The 23,917-nt window shown below is 42.0% G+C and overlaps 1 protein-coding gene across 1 annotated transcript in view; it reads left to right on the forward strand.

Annotated features, from left to right (window-relative positions):
* Nucleotides 1-10,417: 10,417 nt before the first annotated feature.
* Nucleotides 10,418-23,917, forward strand: part of LOC311507875 (leucine-rich repeat transmembrane neuronal protein 4-like) — a gene marked incomplete at both ends in the record, with an annotated part of 108,638 nt that continues 95,138 nt past the window's right edge. Inside the window, 3 exons of the mRNA XM_084572414.1 lie at nt 10,418-10,854; nt 12,394-12,529; nt 12,710-13,484. Of these exons, the coding sequence (XP_084428540.1) occupies nt 10,418-10,854; nt 12,394-12,529; nt 12,710-13,484 (1,348 nt within the window). The remainder of the gene's footprint in view (nt 10,855-12,393; nt 12,530-12,709; nt 13,485-23,917) is intronic.

Raw genomic sequence — 23,917 nt, forward strand, 5'->3', positions numbered from 1 at the left:
TATTAGTATGCTGTCCGGCACACACCAATAAAAAGAAGGTCAGGGCAGCACGACTGAGGCTTGCCCACTTCATGGCTCACTTGATGTGCCTTCTTAATAATGCAAGCTATGTTGGGCCACATGAGGTCACTGAAGATGTGCAGGCCCAGGTATCTGAAGGTGGACACCATTTCCATGTCTGCTCCTTCAGTGAAGAGGAGAGGAGGCGAGTGGCCTCTTCTAATAAAATCTATGATCATCTCCATAGTTTTTCCCATGCTGATGCAGATATGGATAAGCTTGTCCACCTTCTGCCTGTCATTGATGGTCAGCTGCTTCTTCAGTATATGATTGCTCGGTACCTTGCAGTATTATCATATGTAAGTAGTGTGTATAGCAGGGGGGCTCAGGACACAACCCTGAGGGAGAGACGGTGTTGTTATACAGTATGTGTGCTGAAGAAGGGACCACAGCACATAGAGACAACCTCGCAAGAGAAGACTGACAGAAAACTGTGGCAGTAAATTGAAGGAAAGAAGGATAAAGAGAATCTCTGCCCATTGTCGGCCAGATATCAAATGCATCATGTCCATCACACCAGGGGTCAATGCCTCAGCTTTCAAGCTTGCCCTCTGCTTGTCACTGCCACCGGAGTGAAGCAGGAGCTGTGAGGCTGTGCAAAAGCAAGAAGGCTTTCAGAGGGATGTCAGGACTGCAGTTCTTTGCACATTTATTCCCAGGCAGGTTCACACCAATCACACCCTGATTTATGTATGAGACCTACATAATTCACGTTTTAATTCACGTGTGGATTATGAGATAAAAATGGTGCTATTCCATACCACATTTAACTATGGCATATTCCTCTATGAAACACTTCCTGTATGTATTCCCACTTATAAACAAACAAAGAGTGAATGCCAGAGAATACTTGCAAAGAAAGAGACAGAAAGTATAGTCTTCCTGCCAATTTTTCCCAGGAGTGGTCCACATAGAATGTTTCCCATAAAGCACCAAAACATAGGCCTTGTGTCAATCTGCAATCAAGGCAACTTATTACACTGAGCTATATTTTAAACCATACTTAAAATCAATGAGTATGGAAAAATAAGTTTGCTATGTGCATGATGTCGAGGGCGACATCCATAGATAGATCACTGAGGTATATGAGGCGCAGCATCTGTTGCCTGGCTCATGTTGTTCTCTGGCAACATTTGTTTCAATTCAAGAAGCCTTGAGCAAGTTTTGTTGGCACCAACCCCAATCTAAGTCCTTTAATTTGGGGTATCAGCTGGTACTTAGTCAGAGCCAACATTGTACTTACTCCACAACTTTATATTAATTAACAACAGTTGATAAGACCTTATCTTATTAGGGCAGCTGGATCCTCATGAAATACCTGTAATCACAAGATCTTCCGCTATCCATCTTGCCAGGCTTTAAACTTTGCGCTTATCCACAGGGGTTTTCAACCAATCAGTATCCACTAGTTTTCTGTGTGAAACAAGTGGCAGCTATGAGCTTCGCAAAGTCAGCAAGAATCGTCTACCAACATGCTACGGTAACTACACAGCTAGCTATCTTTCACAGTTCCTCGAACCACAGATTGTTGTGTTTAGCCTGTGATAGACAGATGGCTTGTCCAATCACCTGCCAACAATTTTTTTTGATGTCTGCCCTTTCCAAATAGTTTCCAAGGACAACTTCCCAGATGGGTCTGTGTTATAAACCATCTGGAGCGTCAGGTTGAACACCGAATTACTGTCAGCAATGTCTGTCGTTCTCACTGGTTTAAGAAACTGCTTGTTGTTGTGTAGACTGCTCTTTGCAGATACAAAATCAGCTAGCATCTGAATTCATTACTACCAGGCCGTTTATTCACTTTCATTTTCACTGACATTTACAAAACCTGTGCACTGCTACACCAGTAGAGTTCAGTGAACAAATCAATTTTTTGATTTGTGAAGCTACAAGTTGGCGTCTGACACTTGTTGCTTCATGTCACCCTTCTGATGCAGTCACACATCCACCACACACATATGTTTGCTTCACGGCAGTGGACCAGCTACCCTACTCACTGTACCTTGCACATGTTTAAAATAAAAACAAGAACATATGAACCTGTGTATTATTTGAATAGCTTAGTATTGAATGCACAATAACAAGGTATATTTATACATGACACTAGCCCCAGTTTATTATAAAACACAATTTTATATAATATTTTTAGTACAAAATTTCGAAATTCCTATCAGTTTGCGGGTCTTTGGCCAGAAAATCATTGAAGATCCCTGTTATATATAGAATCAATGCCCATTCCCAGCCCAGGTAGAGAAAAACGAGCAGATATGGATAAAAAAAATAAAATAAAAAACAGGTCTTTTGAACGGCAAGTTCTGCTTCAAAGTCTGGCGAGATTGTCTGGAAAAGACCAAGGTTGTCTGCATTTACGTAGCATCGGATCAATGGCACAGCTGAGATGTTTGAACTGAATTTAATCAATGGACAGCCCTAATAACTATATGTGTGAGGTATTAAAGTATAAGCAAGATACCTGTATTACTACAGTATATATCTGGATGTTATCATTTTCTCTAAACAGACTCTTGTCCACTTAAAATGCCTGTATGTATAAAGACTAAGCTCACTGGAGTAGGAAGACATTATGTATAACCTGGTTATGCACCATGTCCCATTTTCTATCCTTGACCCCTGCTACCGTTTAAAAAAACTGCTACCCTATTATATCACATTTTTTGTCGATGCATGCTGCTGTGCACTCTACATAAACATGCATGAACTGGTATACCAAATTGGGCTATTTCAGAGTAGCTTAAGCTGTCTGAAAAATGGCAGTTTATTGCACCCCTGGCTGAAACATACATTGACTATGCAATTATCCCAAGAAATAAAGGGAGTGAAAGACAGCCTTGGGTTCAAAAGGTTAATGGGAGTCATTCAGGGATTTCTGAAAGTGCCATAACACCAGAGCTGAAACAGTGTGAACACAAAGTGTTAGTGTAGCATTTGGTGGTGCGTCCTCTTGCTCTTCTACAGTACATCTCACACACTGCTGTGGAGGTGGACGAAGTGATCATTATGCAGGGTGACGAGGTGCATGGAGCTGTTGCACCATTGCGACAAACTGAGAAAGCATGACAGCACAAAAACTGGACCGCTGTGTTAGCGTGGATTCGCTTTGCAGGGGAGGGTAGGCTGTCCTTCGTTTAGGAAGCCATTTTGGCCGTTTCAGTATATGCACCTTTAAATGATATATGAATCGGCTGCGGCAGCTTCACGGTTTGCTGCAGTGCACGAGGAAGCCACGAAAAGATGAAAAGCCTGACACTGACTGTGTAGTCAACATCCTAGCAGAGCACAGTCATTCATTTGATCCATGACAACAACAAGGAAGGCTACAACTATAACCATAGGAAGGAGGTGTAGGAGCTGTATCTGTGGCGTGAGGAAAATAGCATGTCTGTCAAAACAAAGCCATCACTTATTTTAAGAAGTTTTTGTATTCCTTCACATCATCATCTACTGTATCAGTAGTACTGCTGCTGCTGCTGCTGCTGCTGCTGCTGAGGCTGTGAACAGATTAGTAACATATCAGATCAGACACAACAAAATCTCATATTATTTAGATGTTTAAAAAAATAAAAAAAATAAAAATAATACAGGTAATCCAAAACCAATGTTGGTAAGCTTCAATCTGTAATTGTGTCGTGTGGTACCTAAAGACTGGAGTCCTGGTTTCTACAGTGATCTATATTTGTATATGTGGCACACGGCTTTCAGAGATGCAGTGCTCTCAGTGAAAGGAGACATATCATCAAAGATGGTACTCATCCAAGCCATCATCTATTTACTACATTGTTACCGTATGTGCCTTGCTAGCACACTATCAAGTGTCTCACCACCTGCTTTATTCAAGGATTGAAGGATTCAGTGATTCTTTATTGTCATTTCAACACATGTTGGTACATGGGATGGAACGAAATTTGTTTATCTGGTCCTGCCATAGCAGAAATAGTAAAAAGTATAAATATAGAATAAAATTAGCTAAGTATAGTACAAAAATAGCAAGAAGTGTATAAATATAGGCAGTAACAAAAGTGTCAGCACTGTAATAATTGGAGATTAACTGCAATGAATAACACAGTCATATCCAGTCCTGTACCATTGAGGTAGTGTGCAAGTGGAGTTAAAGTGACATTGTGCAAAAACAACTGCAATCTGTGCAGATGTGTCTATGGGTGGCTGTTTTTTGGGGGGGGGTCTACGGAGGTCCTCCAGCGTTCAACTACAGTCTCACAGCCTCCGGGTAGAAGCTGTTCCTCAGTCTGGTGGTCCTTCTCTTAATGCTCCGTAGCCTCCTGCCTGAGGGGAGAGGGACGAACAGTGCGTGTGCGGGGTGGGTGGGGTCTTTCCTGATGCAGGTGGCCCTTTTCCTGCATCTGGAGGTGTAAATGTCCGTGGTGGTGGATAGACTGTGTCCCACAGTCTTCTGTGCAGCTTTCACCAATCTTTGCAGAGCTTTCTTCTCTGCCTCAGAGCAGCTGCCGTGCCACACAGTGATGCAGGACCACAGGACGCTCTCCACCACACACCTTTAGGAAGAGCTTTTATCCACAGGTGGTGAGACTCATCAGCAGTCGGCTCACAGGGTCACGGATCAGCGGAAGACACTGTACTGGCTATTCACAGTTAGAGTTAGCGAGTCATGTTCGTTACTGTATGTGCTGGGCTGGCATTTGAAAGTTGGGGCCAAACTTAAATTCCACTTCTTAAGATGTTTGATGTGAATGCAAGCGGCCAACGATGTCCATTTTATTGCGGTCTAATTCCTGGCATCATAAAAGTGCTTTTACATACAGCTGTACATTTGTCTTTCTTTCATTCACAGTGGTACTGTAAGTTATCCAAAAGGGCATTACCAGACCACAGGCATTTGATTGCACTGGAAGGCATTGCTGTAATTTTTCATGTTTGTGACAATAAACTAAAGCGAACTGAGGCTTGATCCAGTCTGGAGGACTTTGGCGCAGCAGGAAGAGAAAAATGACCCCTGTCAACTTCGCCTCCAGCAACTCCCATACCAGCTGAGTACATCTGTACCAGGGCCCCTGTTTGCTAAGCTCGCTTATGCGTAGTCACAGCACTTACATTATTTTGCTTCTATAAATAGCCCTTATCAGTTAATCATATTTCTGACACAATCTTATGTAAAATTCACTCGTGTTAGATAGATTACAAAATCAAATAAATTCAGACGCTTCCTGAGTCATTACTGCTAATATGAATGATATATTTTGGTGTGTGTTCTCAGAAATTCAACTCAAAATATTTTACAGACTTAGGAGAATGGAGGAGGTCTTAACCTTTGGAAGAAGAATTTCATATATTTCGACAGGCTCTTTGTGGAAGTTTCTCTTTGTAGTTAATGTCTTTTAAGCATGAAAAAATGTCAAATATTTGTTCAAGCCAACTTCCGAAATGAAGTATTTTCTGCTAGAAATGGGGATCATGAATCACTTCTCCATACTTAGTCTTTGTACTTATTCTAGTATAAGGCCCACTTAAACGCCACTGGCTTTTATTAATTCTAAATTTTGCACTAATCCTCTGTGTTACTGTGCTATCCCCTCTGCTGTTGTGAAACTCTTATCCCACTGTGGGATCAATAAAGGATTATGTTATCTGATTTGACCTAAGAGATTGGTAGTCAGCAGTTCATTTGCTTTTTTTCTTTTGTCCGCACTAAGATGATCATTACAAGTGCTACACTATGTACCATGTTAGTAATTAAACACATAAAACAACTTAAAAACAACAACTATCACATTCAGTTTACTCTGTAAAAACGCCCTCAAACAAGCACTGTTGTGACTTTTTTTTTCTGTGACTGTTAACATGGGTTTAAAGAGGAATGTTTTTGAATTTTTGGCTGATGGTTGGACTAAACATGCCGTTTAGTTAACGGGAACTATGGGATTCTTCAAGAATAAATACTACTCTCTTTGCTTCATTTTCATAGTCATACATAATTGCACTCAGCACTGTACAGGTTGAATGTGCCCATGTTTTCGGTATTCAGAACTTAAGGGACACCCACGCAATGGCACTCGGGCTTCTGTCAAAACGGACATGGCCGGTGCAACTGGCAATTAAGAAAATGCAACCGGCTTGACTGCGCCAGCTGAGTCTGAAAACCCTGGTGAGAACATCAGCCACACGTGCAGATAATTTGAAAATGACACGTTCAGTTGAAGGGAAAGATCAGCGAGCGAAAGATGTTGAAAAGAAGTCATCAACAAAGGCTAAGACAATGAGCCAGCAGCTCTGGCTTTTAAAAGTGATCCGTCTGTGATCCCGTAACAGAAAAGAGCATTTAGTTTGGGAAGCGACAATGATTGGGAGACGGGGGCAGAAAAGAATGACGCAGAGCAAATCATTAAACAAAATGCACTGGTTCATTTTTAGGGCTGTGAACTTTCAAAATAAAAACGAATGAATGTGACCTAATTTTAGTCTTAGTCAGATCTTGCACAACATTTTTTACGGCATACACTCTAATCTGTAAATCTACACTTAAAATTGCATATTAACACTGTGTATATATTTTTGACATGAGAGACAGCAGAGTAGTTCTTGTATGGCACAATATTCCTGACAATTGCGCCATGTTCAAGGTTGTCACACTGAAAGCAAACAAAAATCAAAACATGGGATTGTGTAGATTTAGGTGTTATCCAAATTTTTCTTTTTACTTTAGCTCCTTATGTTTTGAAAGCTACACGTAGGCACCAGATTCCATCGCTTGCACCTGAGTAATCTCACCTCCCCTGCAAAGATCGGCAGGAGAGTGCAGCAGTATGCTTTCACATTTAATTTACACAAACAGCTAATCGTCATGCATAATGCAACGAGGCAAGTGTTGAAACAAGCTCACAGGCTTTGGGTAATGCTAATTGAATTTGAAGATGGAGTATCTTGTAGACAAATAGTCTGTGACTTCATCCTGTGCTATAATTACTCATGTTAAATGAGGGTGAAAACATGGGACAGTGTTAAAAATGCATTCCTTCCTGCAAACAAATATGATGCTTGCATTACAATGCATCTCCTCCCCTTAATATAAATTTTGCTAGCGGTTTCTGTTGTGCGCCGATGTGTCTAAATCTGTAATGAATCTGCAAGAAAATGTAAATGTTATACATTAACTGCAAGTGTTTGCTGGTGACCAGTGATTCCGTCTTGACTGATTGGTTTGCAAGGTGGCCGAATTAAAACCCTTACAGCTCTATTTCCTGATGTACGGTGCATCTGTTGAACATCTCTTTGTTTGCCCACCTGAAGCATAGTTTGCATTTGTGAATATCCAGCAAATATTTACTTCGGTTCTTAATTTCAGTGGTGTGACACAAGTCAAAAATTAAATCAGCTGCATGCATTTTTATAATAAAGTCCACAAAAATAATGAAAAATAGAAAAAAACTCTTCTCATGCCATAAAAGCCAATTAGCCCAGAGTGTCATTTTCTGTATCCGCCTCATGTCACCAAAAGCTAGGCTCCGGGCAAATAATATTACCCCATTCATGTAACAAGCGGGCAGAAATAATACCAGAGAAAGTGAAGCATGCTGTCAGGATTAATAAGGCTTTCTGACTCCTCCCACCCAGGCAGCTTGGAGCAACAAAACACTCACACGCACACACACACATGCACGTGTGTTCAGTCCACTGCGTCTAAACAGGAGTCAGGTTAAGATGGATTGTGTTGCCGACTGGTCCAGTCAACCAAAAAAGATTAACTCAAACTAAGATTCAGCCCAATAAACATCCCCTTAATGCCCCTTTGTCAGATAAGACCCTTCAATAAGCAATTTGCTCTTGGTATCACAGCAACAAAAAGATCAAGTGTTTCCTCTGTCCGCTGTTAAGATGCTCTGTACTCAGCATCAACTGAAATTGCCACAGAAATGAACAGCGAAATAGTTCAATAAATAAAAAAAAAGTAAGAAAGAAAGAAATGTGTATTTAACCGAACGTAAGACCTTGTGACGCTGGAGGAGTGATGTTACAGTGACACCTATTCTGGTTGAGTGGGTGGCAGGGCCCTCTCGGGGCTTCTGCACTGTGTCCTCTCCCCATCTGGCATGTTTTAGCCCAAGTTCCCTGCTTTGACTTGCTCCTTGGACAGTCTGCGATACCTGGCAGGCACCCAGCTCAGCTCATATTATGAAAATATGTATTCCCCCCGAATCTATGGATTGTTTTTGCAGAGGCTGAATTTGGTGTCCTTCTGCAATGCTGAAACCATCTCATATTTTCTCAGTCAGTAACAGACTATTGAAATGTACCCCTCCATCCGTGCAACTAATTATTTTTTAAATTATTGATTTGTCCATTGACTTTTTTTTTTAATCAAATGTGCCGTGGGTAATCTTCTTGTAAACAAAATTTTGACAAAAAAGCTGTATTGTCAGCGTTTAACATAAGTGAGTGTCCTAGCTTATAACACATCTGCAAACCCCCGGAATTGCTTTGTTGTCCATCTTTGCAAGTTATCATTTTTGTTTCCCAAGAAGTGAAAGAAATTAAATGACATTAAACATGCAGAAGATAAAAACAATGCACCAGTTGCTTAGCTGACAATGTCTGGCTGTCAGTTGTCAAACTAGTAGTCTGCATCCCAAAGATATTTTGATTATATTGGAGAGGAGGAAGTGTGAAATTATCGCTAGGTCCATATTGTGCATTCTATTCTGAGTCACGTTCTCCAGCTGCTCCCTGAGAAGGAGCAAATCCCAAGACAACTGGGATACATTAACCTTCCAACAACTTCTGGCTTTACCTCCAGCCACTCAACTCCTATCAGTTGGACGTGACAGAAATAAACAGGGCTTTGCGCATTTACTCTGTTATTTTAGTCCCAAACCGTATGAGAAAAAAATGAGCACTACCATGTGTTTAGACTGTTATATACCAGAAACTGGCATCCCACTGTTGATTTTCTGCAAGTCCAGTACCAGCGTGTGAAACTTTGCCTGCTCTTGACACTTCTCACAAACAAGGAACTCATTACTGCTCAAGGGCTCCATGTTATTTCATAGCATGACTTTTTGCAGGGAGTAAAAAGAGATGAAAGAGGTACAGCGGACATGGTGCGGTCTGATACCTGGGTTTCAACATCGTCTGAATGAGTTTTATTTCCGTGCTTGTCTGCTTTCCAGTGTCAAAGCCACAAATGAACTTTCCTCTCTCTCAATGCCTGGACGTGAGTAATAGCTGATCAACAACGGATCAGCAGACTAATGGTCAGTTAGTGGAGAGAGAGGGAGTCAGGATTAGCAAAGTAGGGGAGGGCAAGACCTATTTGTCCCTAAAGTCATACAATTTGTCCCTAAAGTCATACAATTTCAAAGTAAGTTCTGAAGGGCACATGTAATGCAACACAAAAAAGGCCAAAAAACATAGTGTTACCTGCGATGGACTGGCGACCTGTCCAGGGTGTACCCCTGCCTCTCGCCCGATGACAGCTGGGATAGGCTCCAGCAGACCCCCGCAACCCTTAACAGGAATAACCGGGTATAGAAAATGAATGAATGAATGAACATAGTGTTACTTTCTACTTTCTGTGCGTATCCTGGTAGTATTTTGTACAAACTGGAGAAGTTTCTGGGGCATCACACTTAATAAGAAGGCACGGTATTCTCACAGGGATTGAGAAACACAGGCAGAAATTTGTTTCTTTTTTTTCATCCTAAAAGAAAAGAATGTCTCTTTTTCCACTCACTGACAGCTGGCTATCTATGGTATGTTAGAAAATAAATAGATATTTAGGTCAGAATCAAACAGCCCCCTCAGATACCTATCTTCTGAGAGTAAGTCCGAAGGGACTGGTGCCTCCTATATGTATTCCCTCTGTGCTTCAGGGCCAAAAATCATAATTTCCATGTTATCTACATTATTTAAATAGGAAAGTTACTCAGAACCAAGGGTTTATATCTGCCAGGCAAGTAGTATGTGATATAAGGAAGAAGTACGGCAGATTTATGGACTTATACACTGTACTTTTGTATTATCAGCACAGTAGTGAAAAGAAATGTGATGAGACGGGAACCACCGATAACATACAATTTGAAAACAATGAACGTCCAAGAACAGACCCCTGAGGGACTCCACAAGTATTCCTCTCATGTCTAGTTAATTGGTTGTGCATTGATCAAAAGTATCAAAGGCAGCAGGAGGGCCTAACAATGTATAAAGCAGTACAACAACCACTGTCTGAATCAATCATGATTCAAGCTCCGGTTGAGTGAACGCTGGCGTGTTTAGCTGCCGCTGCTCTCCGGCTCTTTTTCCATTTAAATGTTATCTGGACTCTTTTCGTCCTGTGGAATTGTTGGACTCTATTCGTCCCTCGCTCATCATGCGGATCTACCTGACTGTGAGGCTTGTGCTCCTCTGGATTATCCTGTCCATCGTATTGAATCCATCGTCTGCCTTGCTCCAATACACCGCTGCTGAGCTCCTCCAGCTTCGGTTCCATCCACCTGTTGATCCGCCACCGATGCGCTTCTGCCCGGACATCGCTCGCCCACCGTATCGGAAATACACACACCGTGGTTCCCGACGAAGCTACCACATCGATGACTCTACCGCCATCAACTCCATCTGGTCCACGACCCGCCATCAGCCGAGTAACTCTGGCCGCAAAGTGGACCGCAGTGTGTTAGCTCGCTTACCCAGAGCGGCGGCTAACGTTGGCTCATCCAAAGAGCATAGCGACATCAAAGTGGGATTACTTAACATCCGTTCCCTAACAGGCAAAGGACATCTGCTGCAGGACCTTCTCCTTGACCGCAAGTACGACTTTTTATGTCTAACTGAGACGTGGCAACAACCTAATGACTTTTCCCAGCTCAATGAAGCTATACCATCTGGGTTTGTTTACACCTGTCAGCCCCGTCTCACCGGGAGAGGAGGAGGTCTCGCGATAATCTATCGCGATGCCTGGAAGATCTCGTCCGTCACGGTGCCTACATATTCATCTTTTGAATCTGTGGCTCTTCAACTGAATGGTCCAACTCCAACTATTTTAGTCACTGTCTATCGACCACCTAAGCCAAATAAGGATTTCATTAATGACTTTTCTGCTCTTCTCACTCATCTCACCTCACTCTCCTCCAATATAATTATTCTCGGTGATTTTAATATCCATATGGACAATTTCAGTCAAGCCCTCTCCAAGGATTTTACTTCCTGCCTGGATAGTTTTGACCTAAAACAATATATTAACTTCCCTACCCACTCTAAAGGCCATATTTTAGATCTTGTTTGCTGCTCTGGCATTACTCCTATTAACTGCTCAGCTGATGACCTTCCCATCTCAGACCACATGTTAATATCATTTCATGCTAGCTTAACTCTGTCCAAAGTTAAGCAGTCGCGGCTAATTTCTTTCCGCAACATCAAAAATATTAATTTAGCAGCTCTCACCACAGGCATTAACAGCCTCCCGAGTCTCAGTTGTTCACCCACTCCTGATCAACTGGTTACTCACTACAACGAAGGCCTCCATTCCCTGTTGAATTCACTTGCTCCTGTTAAAACTCGGAGTGTGTCATTCACCAACTCTGCTCCATGGTTCACACCCCATCTACGACAGCTCAAAGCCAAGGGACGTCAACTGGAGCGGCTCTTCAAAAAAACCAGACTCTCTGTTCACAAACAAATGTACCACACCCACATCCTTCTCTACAAAGACACCCTCTCCTCAGCTAAATCACAATATTATGCAGGTCTAATCAGTGCAGGTGATGGGAATACTCGAGCCCTGTTCTCAGTGCTCAATAACACACTACGACCCCCGACCTCACTTCCTCCACAGTTTTACTCCTCTGATCACTGCAATTCCCTAATGTCATTTTTCAATGGAAAAATACAGGGGATTCACCAGCAACTGTCCCCTCAAACTCCCTGCACTCCATCCTCTCTGGTTGTCGACGTGCCCTTCTCTCAAGTATTCTCTAGCTTCCAACTGCCCTCTGCTGCTGACATTTCGGACCTCATTCGGAAATCTAAAACATCTACATGTCAGCTTGACCCCCTGCCTACTCCCTTAGTCACTGCCTGTCTACCGTCCTTGTTACCCATGATAACTGCCATCATTCACTCCTCCCTCACCACTGGTTCTGTACCATCCACTCTTAAATCTGCTGCTGTTACACCTATAGTCAAGAAACCTGGTTCAGACCCCAGTGACTTCAATAACCTACGCCCGATCTCTAACCTACCATTTCTCTCTAAGATTCTGGAAAAAGCAGTGGCTTCACAGATACACACACATCTTCATAACAATAACCTTTATGAACAGTTCCAGTCTGGTTTCCGTCCACGACACAGCACAGAAACAGCCCTCCTCAAAATCACTAATGACCTCCTGATGGCAGCTGACTCCGGACTATTATCCATCCTCATCCTTCTCGATCTGAGTGCAGCCTTCGACACCATCTCCCACACCACCCTCATTGACAGATTAGTATCTATTGGCATCTCTGACACACCCCTGGACTGGTTTAAATCTTATCTCTCTGGCCGCACTCAGTTCATCCAGTTGAAAACATTCACATCCCAACCATCTCCCCTCTCCTCTGGTGTTCCCCAAGGCTCTGTACTAGGCCCTATTCTGTTTATCATCTATCTCCTCCCCCTTGGTCAGATCCTCCGTAAATTCAACATCCACTTCCACTGTTATGCGGACGACACCCAGCTCTACCTTTCTTCAAAACCCACCTCCACATTCCCGCCCTCCTCCCTCTGTGACTGTTTACAAGAAATTAAAACCTGGTTCTCTTCCAATTTCCTGAAACTCAACAGTGATAAAACAGAGGTTCTCCTCATTGGTTCCAAGTCCACTCTCACTAAAACTCCAAGTTTCACCATCCCCATTGATAACTCCTCTGTTTGCCCCTCCCCGCAGGTTAAGAGTTTGGGTGTCGTCCTTGATGGTACTCTTTCATTCCAAAGCCACATCAATAACATTACTCGGTCAGCGTATTACCATCTACGCAACATCAACCGTCTCCGCCCATCCCTCACTCCCAACTCCACTGCCATCCTAGTCCACACCCTGGTCACATCTCGGCTGGACTATTGCAACTCCCTTCTCTTTGGTCTTCCCCACAAGTACATCCATAAACTCCAATTGGTTCAGAATTCTGCTGCCCGCATCATCACCAGGATCCCATCCATCAATCACATCACACCTGTTCTGCAACAGCTTCACTGGCTTCCGGTCAAATTTCGTGTGGACTTCAAGATTCTGCTCCACACCTTCAAGGCCATTCATAACCTCTCTCCCCCATACATATCTGACCTTCTCCACATCAACACTCCTTCCCGGACACTCAGATCTGCCTCATCTATCAGCCTCATTGTGCCTCCTGCCCGTCTGACCACCATGGGGGCCAGAGCCTTCAGCCGCTCTGCCCCCGGTCTCTGGAATTCTCTCCCACCAAGCATCAGGAACATTGACACACTCTCCACCTTCAAATCACATCTGAAAACCCACCTTTTTAAACAGGCGTACTCCCTTTAACATTCTTTTAGTGATTTAGTATTTTATTATTTTATCTGTTGTTGTTATTGTTTGTTGCTGTAAGGTGTCCTTGAGTGCCATGAAAGGCGCCCCAAATAAAATGTATTATTATTATTATTATTAATCAAAAGTCCATTATAACCTATTTCCTTGTAATGACGGGAATTCTGTCTGGAAACTTTCAACAAAGCATTCGTTGACACATTACAGCAGTAAAGCAATCCAAGGTAGTTTCTGCTACTTCCAGCATTAGGAACTCTACTCTTAGCCATGATGCCCATGATGAACTTTACTCAGTGAAAACATTTAAAATCTACCAGTCATGTCTCAGTCTGTGTTGCATATGCAAATATCATGTACACCTACAGTAGGTTGTCAACAATCTAAAATCTGTTTGACTATTTAATGAACAGTTCTTTATTTATGCAAAATCTCAACTTTAGCCACTACAGTCTGGCTATTCAATTCAATTCAATTCAATTTTATTTATATAGCGTCAATAACAATACAAATCGTCTCAAGACGCTTTACAAAAACCCGGCCTGAAACCCCCAGAGCAAGCCTGAAGGCAACGGTGGCAAGGAAAAACTCCCTTTTAACAGGAAGAAACCTCGAGCAGAACCCAGCTCATATGGAGGGACCCATCTGCCTAAGGCCAGCCGGGTACAGACAGAAGAAAGAGAGAAGAGAACAGCAAAGAGAGAAGAGAAGAGAACAGCAAGATAAACATACATCTGTCATAGATACACATATCTGACTAAAGTGTACATGTGGAATCTTATGATACAAACTGATGATGTTACATGACAGTTTGAAAATGTAAGAGGAATCATAGGCAGGTTGGAGAACTGTTCATTCAGGTAAGAGTGGATAACTGCAGGATTCCATGAAGACTGGGCAGGCTGATGAGACCACGACAACAGATGTAGTATAGAGCTCCACAGGAAACACACCACTCCAGGCCAGAGATACTCACAAGAAGAGGGGGGAAGGGGGGGAAGGGGGGGGGGGAAGGGGGGTGGGACACACACAGCAGTAAACATTCTACATAGTAATAGCTCAGAATTGTATGACTAGTAGTATATAGGAAATTAGAGGGCAAGAGCTCTGTGCCAGAGAAAAGAAAGTGGAGGATGCGAGAGAGGAGAGAGAAGAAAGAAGGAGGACATGTGTTTGGTGCATCGTCCCCCAGCAGCCTAGGCCTATAGCAGCATAACTAAGGGATGGTTTAGTCCAGCCCTAACTATAAGCTTGATCAAAAAGGAAAGTCTTAAGCCTGACCTTAAAAATAGAGAGAGTGTCTGCCTCCCGAACCCAAACTGGGAGCTGGTTCCATAGGAGAGGAGCCTGATAGCTGAAAGCTCTACCTCCCATTCTACTTTTTGAAATTCTAGGAACCACAAGTAGGCCTGCACTTTCAGACCGAAGTGATCTGCTGGGATGATATGGTACAATAAGGTCTTTAAGATACGATGGAGCTAGGCCTTTAAGGGCCTTGTATGTAAGGAGGAGGATTTTAAATTCTATTCTAGACTTTAAAGGGAGCCAGTGAAGAGAAGCTAAAACTGGAGTAATATGATCTCTCTTGCTAATTCCTGTCAATGCTCTTGCTGCGGCATTTTGAATCAACTGGAGGCTTTTTAAAGAGCTATTTGGACAGCCAGACAGTAATGAATTACAATAATCCAGTCTGGACGACACAAATGCATGAACTAGTTTTTCAGCATCACTCTGAGACAGGATGTTCCTAATTTTGACGATATTACGCAGGTGAAAGAAGGCAGTCCTGGTCACTTGCTTTATGTGACATTTAAAGGACATATCCTCATCAAATATAACACCAAGGTTTTTTACAGTAGTACTGGAGGCCAAGGTAATGCCATCCAAAGACACCATGTGATTAGATAATGAATCTCTGAGATGCTTAGGACCGAATACAATAACTTCTGTTTTGTCTGAGTTTAAGAGTAGGAAATTACAGGTCATCCAAGCCTTTATGTCTTTAAGGCATGCTTGGAGTTTAACCAACTGATTAGTTTCATCTGGTTTCATAGATAAATATAGCTGGGTGTCGTCTGCATAGCAATGAAAGTTTATGCCATGTTTTCTAATAATCTTGCCTAATGGCAACATGTATAACGTGAAGAGTATTGGTCCTAGCACAGAACCCTGAGGAACTCCATAACTTACTTTTGTATAAGTAGAGGAATCATTATTGACATGAACAAACTGGAATCTTTCAGATAGATAGGATTCAAACCAGTCTAATGCAGTTCCTTTAATCTTGACCTCACTTTCAAGTCTCTGTAGTAAAATATTATGATCAATAGTGTCAAATGCAGCACTAAGATCTAGCAGAACAAGTATAGAGACAAGTCCACTGTCTGAAGCCATGAGGAGATCATTGGTAACTTTAACCAGAGCTGTTTCTGTACTATGATGAACTCTAAAACCTGACTGAAACTCTTCAAACAGACCATTCTTGTTTAAGTGGTCACACAACTGATTGGCAACAACTTTTTCTAGAATTTTGGAAATAAAGGGAAGGTTGGAGATTGGTCTATAGTTGGCTAAAACATCTGGATCTAAAGTGGCTTTCTTAAGTAAGGGCTTAATTACAGCAATCTTAAAAGACTGAGGCACATATCCTGTTAATAAAGATAAATTTATCTGGTTCAATATGGAGGTGTTAATTAATGGAAAAACTTCTTTGAGCAATTTAGTTGGGATTGGATCTAGAAGACAGGTTGATGGTTTAGATGCTGTAATTGTTGAAGAGAGCTCAAGAAGATCTACTGGGGAGAAGGATTCCAGATATTGATAAGGTCGTACAAAAGTTTCTAATGTCGCTGTACTTGCATCTTTAACAGCTGTTGGAAGGATGCCTTGAATATTTTCTCTAATGCCGACAATTTTATTAGTAAAGAAGCTCATGAAGTCATTACTACTGAGGGCTAAAGGAATAGATGGCTCAACAGAGCTGTGGCTCTTTGTCAGCCTGGCTACAGTGCTGAAAAGAAATCTGGGGTTGTTCTTGTTTTCTTCTATTAATGATGAATAATATGCTGTTCTAATACTACTGAGAGCTTTTTTATAAGTTGTTAAACTATCTTTCCAGGCTATGCGAGCTTCTTCAGAATTAGTGGAATGCCAAATTCTTTCTAGCTTTCGGACTGCCTGTTTTAAACAGCGCAACTGTGAATTATACCATGGAGCTAGCCTCCTCCTATTTATGACCTTCTTTTTCAGAGGAGCAACTAAGTTTAAAGTTGAACTAAGCGATGCTGCAGTGCCATCGACAAAATAATCTATTAGTGCAGGGGTTAAATTGTGGTTGCTGTCGTCCACAACATTGGTACATGGCACTGAGGTAAATAAAGAAGGAATTAATTCTTTATATCTAGTTACAGCATTGTCAGACAAACATCTACTGTAATGAAATGTCTTTTCAGTTCCTGTGTAATCCATTATTGTAAATTCAAAGGTTATGAGGAAATGATCAGACAAAAGAGGGTTATGAGTAAATACTGTTAAACCTTCAGTTTCTATGCCATATGTTAGGACAAGATCTAAGGTGTGATTAAAACTGTGAGTTGATCCGTTTACATTCTGAGAAAAGCCAATTGAATCTAATAATGATGTAAATGAGGAGCTAAGGCTGTCACTGACAACATCAACATGGATGTTAAAGTCACCTACTATAATGACTTTATCTGTTCTAAGAACTAAATCACATAAAAACTCAGAGAATTCAGCTAAAAATTCAGAATAAGGAGCAGGTGGGCGATACACCACAACAAAAAGAATTGGTTTTTGTATTTTCTGTTCTGGATGGGGAAGACTAAGAGTAAGACTTTCAAATGAATTAAAGCTCTCCTTAGGTCTAGGATTAATAGATAAATCAGAGTGGAAGATTGCTGCCACTCCTCCTCCTCTACCTGTGCTTCTAGGAATATGATAATTACTATGACTGGGTGGAGTAGACTCATTTAAACTAACATATTCATCATCCTGTAGCCATGTTTCAGTCAAACTAAAAAGATCAATCTGATGATCAGTTATCAGATCATTCACTAAAAGAGATTTAGATGAGAGAGATCTGACATTTAAAAGACCACATTTAATTTTCCTATTCTTGTGTTCTACCAATGAACTTGTACTGATTTGAATAAGGTTCCTATGAGAAACTCCTCTTTTGTTATTTATTGGTTTAAATAATCTGGGAGCAGACAGAACATCTATAGAGTTTATAGAGTTTAGGGTGTGAGACAGTCCTTGAGAAGCGGCAGAGAAGTGTGTAAGACTACGACTCCGCCTCCTGGTCTGAACTCTGGGTTGTCATGGTTTCGGGGGGTTAATAAAATCGGCCATATTCCTAGAGATGAGAGCAGCACCCGCTAAAGTTGGGTGGATGCCATCTCGCCTAATCAGACCAGGCTTTCCCCAGAAAGTGTGCCAATTGTCAATGAAGGCCACGTTGTTTTCTGGACACCACCTAGATAACCAGCGATGGAATGACGACGTGCGACTAAACATGTCATCATTGGTCAGGTTGGGCAGGGGACCAGAGAAAACTACGGAGTCCGACATAGTTTTAGCAAACTTACACACCGATTCCACATTAAGTTTTGTGACCTCCGACTGACGTAACCGGGTGTCATTACTGCCGACGTGAATAACAATTTTACTGTATTTAACCTTAGCCTTAGCCAGCAGTTTGAGGTAAGATTTAGTGTCGCCCGCTCTGGCCCCTGGAATGCATCTAACTATGGTCGCTGGTTTCTCTATCTTCACGTTCCGCAAAATAGAGTCGCCAATCACCAGAGTTGGTTTCTCAGCGGGTGTGTCGCTGAGTGGGGAAAATCGGTTGGAGACGTGAAGGGGTTGGTGGTGATCCACGGGCCTTGTGGGACTATGCTTCCTTCGAACCGTCACCCAGCCGCCCTGGTTTCCCGGCTGCTCGGGAGCTGTCGGGGGACAGCTAACTGGAGCTATGCTAACAGGCGCTACTCTTGGTCGGTCCGCACCGGCTAAAGGGCCCTGGCTAGCTGCTGGTTGTTTTTCAATGGTGCGGAACCGTGCTTCCAATTCGGAAAGCCTCGCCTCCAGTGCTACGAATAAACTACATTTGTTACACATACCATTACCACTAAAGGAGGCAGAGGAGTAACTAAACATGTGGCACGAGATGCAGGAGAGAGAAGAGGAAGCAGAGGGAGAAGCCATGTTAATTCGCTAACGTTAGCAGACAAAGTTGATTAGAAGAGAGAGCGAGAGTGTGTGGTTCAAAAAGTAGCTATAGAGGACAGGTGGTTGAAGATACGTAAGAATTCCCCGCAATAAACAGAACGTTTTTTGGAAGTTGAGCGACGCTAACACTCTGTAAACAGCAATACCACACAGTGCAGAAGCAGGAAATGACGCAATACGCTTACTCACGTGACGCTAGTAATCAGCGGGAGAAATCCCCAGGACAGAATTCCTGGGGATTTCTATTCCATCAATAACCAGTGACATCTGAAACCTGTTTTAGGAAAATGCAAGCCCTAAACATCATCAGATGAAGCCTAAGCTGCATGCTGCAGACTTGAAATCAAATACGCTCCATGTGTCTTTGCAACCCGCAGTGCACATGAGCAACGCCACTCTCTCCCCCTCCAGGTGACTTCAGCGCAAGATGAATTTGATTCCGCAGAGAGAAGCGGCTCTCTGCTGGCATGCAGGTAGGGCACAGTGTAACTTAGTTGGGGTGCAACATACTGAATAAATGCACACTTTGCAAGCTGTTGCACAAGTTAAATCCTCATAACTGTAGAAAGGCATTGTCACTGACAACACTTAATCATAACGTATTGTATGAGCGGTATTATCAAACATTTTGAGTGATGTATTTTTAATTTATGACTTTTTATCAGTTATACCAACTGATAAAAAAACAATGGTCATTTCTCCCACAAGCAGCTTTGGCTTGATTCTGCTGGTCATTACCCAAAGCACGGGACTGTAATTGTGGGGTGGAACGCAGATGGACTGGTTAATTAAGATCTTCAGTGCAAGCTCCTTGTTCAGCTTGACAGTTTTGCTTTTGCATGACTGCAGCACCAGTCTGCCCACATCTCAAGATCATGTTCTCATTGGCGAACAAAACCACAACTCTCCTGTCTTGGAGCAACACCGCTCTCAGACCACAGAGGAATTGATGCTTTCTTTTTATCTTGCACTCTTTGATCTGCGTATTTCTTGACATTTTTCATTCAGTTTTGATATCACAAGGTGTGTTTTGCTGCCACTGTTTGCCATTTCCTAGCCTTGAGTGCTACATTATTCATTCCCTAAAAAAATCATGATTTAATTAAAGCATAAAGTCCAGTACAAAGAATGAGCTAAAATTGCCGTCTTGTTTACCTCTTGGCTATTTGCTTGCCTCAGTTTAAACTTGTACCTTCTATTAATTGGTTCTTGAAGTGCATTAATCCCTCAGAGATAGCTTTGTAGTGCTCTATATTCAGTGGTGGGTATTAGAGAGCCAGCAGCAGCACCTTGCCTCCTCCTCTAAGATGCAGAGAAACAGTGGGTGCTTTCTCTAGAGAACAGACAGCAGTATTCATTAGGATAGTCATGGGCGCTGAGGGATGGCCGAGAGCAGCTCAGGGGCATACAGTATGCAGCGCAGCAGTTTAACCTTACAGGGTAGTGCTTCACGTATTATTCAAACATCACACATAATCACAAAATGCTTTGATTTTGTGTACATGCACTTTGGAAATACATCCGGCTGTCATATTGTCCTCATGAAAGCCCCTCCTTTTATACTTTTTATACTAATTGTAGGGTTTGAGGCTTTCATTATATGGTCACATAGGGATCTTAAGCCATTAGCCTGTGTCTTTTGCTGTTACCAAGAATTCTAATTTACATACCACAAATTGAGGTCGCCAAAAAAAAAAAAAAAAATCATCTTTAGGTTGCCTGGTCTTTTAGCTGCTAGAGAGAAAATTGGACAGGGTTTCCATGGCTGCATTCTGCAGCGTTTGGCTGATGCACAGCAGCAGCCTGAAATACAGTGTTACGAAAACAAAAAAAGATGCTACACTGACACGCTGCCTGTCACTGGCTTTCACCAGCCTAGACTCTGTTCGTGGATGTGGATTTCTTTGTGTGTCTTTGGCATTTGTGGATGGATCTGGATTGAGGAGATGTCCTCAATCCTCACAAATACATGCATGTAAGCACCCCACACACACACACACAATCGTCCTCCTACACGCCCTCCGTTCCCCTTTTCAGTTTGAGCTGCAGTGTAAATTAAACTGAAGTGGTGAATATAGTACACTGTTCACTAACAGTCACCGGCTGCCTGCTGTGAGGAGAGAGGGTGATGACAGTGATGACTGTGGGCGTGCGTCTGCAGAGGTGAAGTGAGAGGAAGGGGGATTGCCATCACTCACCATGTCAGAGGGAGAATTAAAAAGTCGAGAAGTGAGGGAAGAAGATATCAAGAGACCAAAGGCAGAAAAGTCAAGAGGCGAGCCGCTTGTTCCATAACACAGGGAAAAGTTTCCATTTCCTCGCAAAGCTGTTTGATCGAGTCAATACATTTTACACATTCAAAATCTTTTTTTTAGAATTTCTAGGTCTTGAATAACAAGAAGTTTTGATATGGATACGATTAGATAGGCACAAAGAGCTGCACAATGTGTATTTTCATCTTCTGTAGCTCATTATCACTTATTAACACTTAAGCACGCTATGTGAATTCTTCAGACCTGACTGGCATGATAAGAGCCTTTACCTATTCAGCCATAGCAACCGAAATAAGTGCTTGCTAGCTTGCTGTCTACCACCGCACTGCTCACTTTCGTCAGTGCATTGCCACGTTCCTTTTCAGCTAGCTGCCACCAACTGTCAATCAGACGGCTAGCATAAAACTAGCTGCTAGAATGTGAATACAGCGCTGACAGCATTTCCTCAGGGTCCCACGCATATAAGCATTTTGTTGAATACTCTACTTGGTGACTCATTGCTATCATGCTAACAAGTCTGCCAAAAGGCCCGCTATTACCATCCAAAATGGGATGGCTTGTATTTTATTCACCTCGTGAGTTACTTCTAGATATTTTTTTTTCAACATGATAGCGCCACAACCAACAGTCATGCAAGAAATTTTAGCGCACAAAACACAATGTACATCTAAGGCTGACTGGAATAGAATTCGTTTTGCAAGTAAATTTGGTCATTTTATCGGGCAAAAAGGCATTTTGTCTTGGTGATGGCACTTCACTTTCTGACTTAGATTTTTCTTGTGTTTCTTCTATCTTAACATTCTGCAAGCGGGGTTTGTTTACTTTGAAGTCTGGTAATTCATGCTTTTCATGTTTTCGTGCTTTCTGTGATGAAATTTTAAGGTTCTTGAAGACTTCTTTTTGCTCTTGGGCTGAATTTGTTGAGGTGGACAGTCCGGGGTCTTCAGCCTGCACAGTTTAAAATCTACACAACTTGGAAAGGTTGTTCCCTACAGAATAATTACTTATTTCAAATGATTTAAAAATTTAATTTTAAATCTCTTGCCAGTCTCATGGGCTGAATGCTGCCACCTTTATTCTGAAGGCCTTAAAATGCTCTTACTACCTATGGAGCGTGCTAATTTCATGGATTAGAGCAGTGTGATGAATGAACGGGTGCCCTTCCCATATGACTGATCCGTTTTTATCTACTGTAAATCATGAAAATGTCTCCGAAATGTTTTCATCTGTTGTCTGCAACTTCTGTTTAAAAGAAGATCACATGTCCGCATATGTCAAACATTTCAATGGGATGTACTTACTTTTTCGTATGACAGCAAACTCTCGAATGGCAACGTGTGTGTCCGCACATCACTTTGCTGGCGTTGTACTGTATTAAGAATGGCAGGTTGGTCTATCGTCGCATTAGGTGGAATAAGAACAGCTTGTTATCAGAAAAACCTCTCTGTCACTTTTGCCTCCGTACTTTCTGCCTATTGCACAGGCTATTATTAGACACGGGACGAAAGGTTGGACACCACTGACATATCATTATCACGCATTAATGAGATGAAACACCTGAACTTATCACAGTGACATGCATGCTATGATTTGATGTGTGGTGGGTTGGGTTGGGGTGGGTGCATTGAGAGTGACAGGTATGTTGGTTCTAGTTCCAAGAAAGGTTAATAACTGTTTTTTTTTTTCACAGTCAAACGCAATAAAACTATTGTTAGAACTAAGAAACTCTTCTTGTTGCTTAAAGTAAAACGTAAAATCAGAAGGATGGGAAGCTGCGAGAAAGTCACTGATTCCTCTGAGTAGCATTAATAAAAGTGTGTGAAAAGCAAGAGATGAACCTAAATATGGTGGGAACATTTACATACAGTATAAAACATCTGTTTACCTCCTGCTTCTCTTTGTCTATATGCACTTAATTGACATTTTCATCTCTTTAAAGGGGAACTACTGTTTTTTACAACCTGGACCTTATTTCTGGCATAAAATACGGTCGTTTACTCACCCATATAACTTTTGTGTAATTTGATTCTTTCAGGAGATATTTAGATCTGCGTATATCCCTGTAGTGGGAGTGACTGGGGAACTGAAATGCAGCCTCTAAATAAGGCATTATCTGCCGCGAAACTTATTCAGTTCACCAATATTTTGTTATGGTACGCTAGTGCTATTCCCCGTTGAGTCTGGAGCCCCGTCGCGAGTGCGCACGGCGCTCAGAGACGACATTGTCAAGGTCAGAAGACATTATCCAGGGCCTGTAGGTCAATCTACAGACCCCAGATGATGATAACAGCAACTGCGGACTCAACAGGAAATACCACTAGCGTATGATAACAAAATATTGGTGAAATGAAAGAGTTTCATGGCAGATAATGCGTTATTTAGAGGCTGCGTTTCGGTGCCCCAGTCACTCCCACTACACGGATATACGCAGATCTAAATATCTCCCGAAGGAATACGAATTACACAAAAGTTATATGGTTGAGTAAACGACCGTTTTTTATGCCAGAAATATGGTCCAGGTTGTAAAAAACAGTAGTTCCCCTTTAAGCACAGGACGTGAAAACTTTTTTGACTTTAGACAAGATCTCAAGACCCTTCCAAAGCCCCGTCTGACAATCTCTTTCATTGATTAATAAAAACAAAAAAACAGCAGTTGCGTTTTTAGTTTTCAGTTTCAACTCAATATCAAATACTAGGAAGAAATTATTCATCTTTTTTTGGGAATGTGAGGTAGAATCAGAAAGACATAGAAAGCAACCACATTCTTTCTCTCCAGCAAATAAAAAATGCATCAAAGAGAATCAAC

Source organism: Chelon labrosus (assembly GCF_963514085.1).
Source record: "Chelon labrosus genome assembly, chromosome: 22".
Classification (NCBI taxonomy): domain Eukaryota; kingdom Metazoa; phylum Chordata; class Actinopteri; order Mugiliformes; family Mugilidae; genus Chelon; species Chelon labrosus.